The sequence below is a fragment of the Salvelinus sp. IW2-2015 genome, unplaced genomic scaffold (genome assembly GCF_002910315.2).
Source record: "Salvelinus sp. IW2-2015 unplaced genomic scaffold, ASM291031v2 Un_scaffold2135, whole genome shotgun sequence".
NCBI classification, from domain to species: Eukaryota; Metazoa; Chordata; class Actinopteri; order Salmoniformes; family Salmonidae; genus Salvelinus; species Salvelinus sp. IW2-2015.
The window spans coordinates 189,062-194,013 of record NW_019943469.1 but is presented as its reverse complement, the minus strand read 5'-3'; the positions used below and the strand labels follow the sequence as shown (position 1 = coordinate 194,013).

General features: G+C 44.6%; 1 protein-coding gene across 1 annotated transcript in view; it reads right to left on the bottom strand.

Annotated features, from left to right (window-relative positions):
- The window catches only part of LOC112073062 (sodium/calcium exchanger 1), a 50,340-nt gene that overhangs the window by 2,732 nt on the left and 42,656 nt on the right, over window positions 1-4,952 (bottom strand). The window contains 4 exon segments of the mRNA XM_024140426.2: window positions 158-268; window positions 554-715; window positions 1,165-1,264; window positions 3,187-3,299. Coding sequence (XP_023996194.2) covers window positions 158-268; window positions 554-715; window positions 1,165-1,264; window positions 3,187-3,299 — 486 coding nt within the window.

The window sequence follows — 4,952 nt, the reverse complement described above, 5'->3', positions numbered from 1 at the left end:
CGTGTGTGTGGGGGCGGGGCTGTGTGTGTGCGGGGGGGGCTGTGTGTGGTGGGGGCTGTCTGTGTTAGGGGGGGGCTGTGTGTGTGCGGGGGGGAGCTGCGGTGTGTGGGGGGGGGGGCTTTGTGTGGTGGTGTGTGTGTTTGTGTGTGTAACCTACCTGGTACAGAGGTCCCTAGTGCTACAAACACCACGGCAGTGACAGAGTCCTTCAGACCCACAGTACAGCCAAAGGCAGAGGCCAGGTCTCCTGTTACAGCCGTCAGAACTCCTAGCAGGTACACAAAAAACACATTACGACAGACAGTAAGATTCCTTCCTCGCCAGCCCACACTGGTAATCAACCTTTAATCGTTTGCTTCGCCACACGTTACCATCCCGCTTGACAACGTCTTAGCTAGCAGGTTGATGACGCGGATAGTGGTATTTCAAGCTGAGTTGACCAATCCCTGGTTACACATGAATTTCATGTTGCCTATTAGGGGAGATGAACAGCGCAGCCATTCCAGTACTCTGTAGGGTCAGGGGTCAGGGGTTAGGGGTTAGGGTTACCTACCGATGAGACTGATGGAGACGATGAAGCAGGCCCAGCCATTCCAGTACTCTGTCGGAGGGACAAAGGCAAACAGAACTTTCCAGAAGACGGTGAGAAAGTGCATGATGTAGTCAAAACAGGATGGGAGACGCTCTTCACCACTCTCCTCATCATCATCATCACCTGGAGAGAAAGAGATGGAGTCTTACTCTATTTAAATAACTCTTTTGTGTGTCTAATATTAACTGTTTCACTTGCTTTGGCAATGTTAACATATGTTTCCTATGCCAATAAAGCCCCTTGAATTTAAATTGAATCGAATTGAGGGAGAGCGAGAGAGAGAAAAGGGGATAGATGCAGGGGGAAAGGGGAGAGAGCGTGAGAGAAATGGGATAGATGCAGGGGGAAAGGGGAGAGAGCGAGAGAGAGAAATGGGATAGATGCAGGGGGAAAGGGGAGAGAGCGAGAGAGAGAAATGGGATAGATGCAGGGGGAAAGGGGAGGGGGGCAGGGAGAACCAGAGAGTTTGGGTTCTAATTCTGTTCAGTCGGTACGATATGAATTCTGAAGACAGAAAGTGAAATGACGTGAACAGGATGTGACATCACGCAGAGAGGAAGTAAGGTAGGTACCTGCGCTGACGGTTACGGCCGAGACAAACTGCTCCCTCCAGCTGCAGCTTCCCACCACCAACGCTAGATTAGTCTTCTTGATCAGCTTATCTACTGTGTTCTACACACACACACACACAACACACACACACACACACACACACACACACACACACACAACACACACACACACACACACACACACACACACACACACACACACACACACACACACAATAGGACCCCCCCCCCCCCCCACACACACACACAACACCACACAGACACAATAGAGACCCACACACACACACAACAACCACACACACACAATAGAGACCCCCCCCCCACAACACCCCACACCACACACACAACATCCACACACACACACACACATACACCACACACACACACACACACAAACACAGTCAGTTAATACACAATCACACACACGGCTAAATCTTAACTTGAGATTAGAGAAATCTTGGAGAAAATCCGTCATTGACATCAATGCCTGATTCAGGGCTCTACGCAATCTGCAATTCAATGGTAATGTTCCCTGCATTAGTGGAGACTGTATTTACGGTAAACGCCATGTGTCGGCTCCATCAGAAATGACCTTTACATTTCTATCAGACAATCAAATCAAAGGTTATTGGTCACATACACGTGTTTAGCAGAGGTTATCGCGGGGTGTAGTGAAACGCTTGCAATCTGTAGCGCTTCTAGCCATCCAGATTGAATAGAGCGCTCATGCTCGTGGATCTTAAAGGTAAGGATTTACAGCAACAACAAACAAAAACAACGGAGGGTTTGATTCAATCAGATCGGCTTTAGCCAACATCGGCATAGTGGTTGTTTTGAGGGTGTCGGAGGTGGAGATGCGTCAGAGCTGTCAAATCCACAAGCGGCTCCTGGAATTACACCTAAAGCAGACAATAATAATAATAATAAGTCATTTAATTAGTAAAGCGTTTTTTTTCTCAAACCGACAAATATTAATTTATGTACAAACAATCCAAGCTATATCCTGATGTCACCAGATCCAGAGGAGACTGCCATTGGCTGCATTAAGTCGCATTAAGAGAAATCCCATGCAGCCTTGTTTCACAAGCTCTAACACTGGCGTGTGATCTACACCTCCATTAGGCTGATAGAAATCCTCATTATTTAGTTTAAGGATTTTTTTCAATTTGAGCGTAATAACGTGTTATATAGCCTCCACCTTCTAGTTTTGAACGTTTAATAAGAGTGGGGCGGGGTGCGGCTTCGTGACAACGATCTGGAGCTGCTCACCGATTTGACAGCTCCAACTCCGACACCATCCGAACATCTGCTATTGCCGGTTAGCGCTCGATCTGATTGAGTCTAGGTCTGAGTTGATCTCAAGTTATGATTCAGCTTATTTAGTCAATACAGTGAGAAATAAGTTAGTCGTTTTTAAATGTGCTTATTAAAGAGGTTTTACACACCACACACCCCCATGCACTCGCGTACAGAAACACACAAGCATATTATTAATACAGAGACTGAAAGAGAGACTATACCTTCTTAGCTCTTCTCATAAGTGTATTCACCCCACACTACACACACACACACACAAATGATACACAAAATGAATACACAAAACATTCTAAAAGCTGTCTGAAGATAAAACACAAAAAGGTCTTGCCAACATTAGAAAAAGTTTAAGTTTACAAGTAATAAAACGCTACGTTAGCTGTTCCCATTACATAACCTGGCACATTTAGCCTTATGCTAACCTGACAAGGTGGCAGTGATGATTTCCTGTAAGAAATCCTGCATTTATCACGTGCAACTACGTCGATGATTTTAATTGGCCGATGCACATTTTGAGATGGATATATATATATTTTTTACAACTTTTTTCTTAAACTTTGTTTTTATGTTCGCCAGTATAGACCCAAGACAAATGTATAAAACAAATGCACAAAACAAATGCCCAAAACAAATGTACGAAACAAGTGCTAAAACAAGTGCCTAAAACAAACTAAAAGAGGACTCAAATGAACACAGACACACAGGTACCTTGAACTCGTACGACTCCTCGATGACCACCTCTATCCGTGTGTTTTCTCCCAGACTGGGACAGCCCATCTTGGCCACCTCGTCATCCGTCGGCTTGTTCTCATTGGAGTCTCCTAGGAAACGGGGAAATGACTGACAGGTCACGTGTGTGTGTGTGTGCGTGCGTGCGTGCGTGCGTGCTCAAGCGAGTATGTGTATGCGTTCACTAGCTAGCATCACTATCGCTGCATAATTAAATCACACCAACCTGTTATCAATAGCGCCTAGACACAAGCTACGCTAACACAACACTTGGCACTGCTGAGGGTTATCATTAGCCTCCAGACACAAGCTAAGCAGTATGTCAAACAAAATATCTCAACACTACATATCATTTCAGTCATATGTGACCTGTTTCAGGAAACTAGGCGTATGTCGCGGGTCACTACTACACAGGAGAGCCGTTTGAACGTAAACTTTTTTAATCAAAATGCGTTTTTTGGCAGAAATACCTTCTGGAACATGTGAACTTTAATTTGCCTTAATAACAAACATGTATATCATCTGTAAATACAAATAAAATGGTTAAATTACAAGCCCAGTTGGTTTAGCTCAGAAAAAGACAGAAACCTTTCCGTTAGCCATGATTGTCTAAGATAATGAGTGGGCTGGACATGCCGAGATATGAGTCTGGATTGGTCTGCCATATAGCAAGCTTCTGTCTATTTGAGCTGGTCAGTATGTCTAGGTAATCCTGTCTAACGCAGCTTTTTTTAAATTTTATTGTGTAGTAAAACTGCATAAACCTAATATCAAGTTAAAGTGTACTGTTAGCTAGCTAACATTACGTGTATGCTCTCCACTTTCTGGAGGACCGAGTTTTGAAATCAGTGGAATTAGAGTATGACAGCGAAAGAGATGGAGAAAACACCTGTCTCCGGATTCCATCTTCAAACTAAAGGGCAACCGTGGCATCCGACAGGAGACGTGCCCATCCATGATGTATACGGGTCAGATAGTCTAGCTAGCTACATTTTTAGATATGACATGTTTCTAATTTTGACAGAAAGTGGTCTCACTTCAAGTTAAAGCGTACTGTTAGCTAGCTATTGTTAGCTGGCTAGCTCGCTAGCTAACGTTATGCATATAATCTTATTCCTTGTATCTTAGACATATTGGCTTAACTAGTTATAGCCTAATGCTAACCCTAAAACTAACCCTGCCTCCTAACCCTAAAACTAATTCTAACCCTAACCTTAACCCTAAACCGCCTAGAAATAGCATTTGACCATTTGACCTAGCGGTTCTCATAAACCAACAAAAGGTCCCCAGTTGGTCAAATGTTTGTTTGTTTACTATTGGGGACTTCTCCCCACAAGAATAGTTAAACACGTCAACAGACACACATTTTCACTACTTTATTTGAATCCACCAATCAAAGGATCCAAACATTTCAAAGGTCCCTGTTTGCACGGCCCTCAAGGGTACGTAAAGCACCTCCTTCTCCAAACAGCGAGGCTGCCCACGACAGCTGAAACAGAGCAGTACCTCCTTCTCCAAACAGCGAGGCTGCCCACGACAGCTGAAACAGAGCAGCTGGTAGCCAATTTCTTTGCCCTAGTTTTTTTTTTCAGGCCCGCAATCTGTGTACATGGCTGAGACTGCCAAATATCAGTGCCACCAGCTTGCACCTACTGTACACCCGAGGCTGTCCAAGTGTGCCACAAGGGGCTGGTACTTAAGCAGCTTCTCGACAACACACACACACACACACACACACACACACA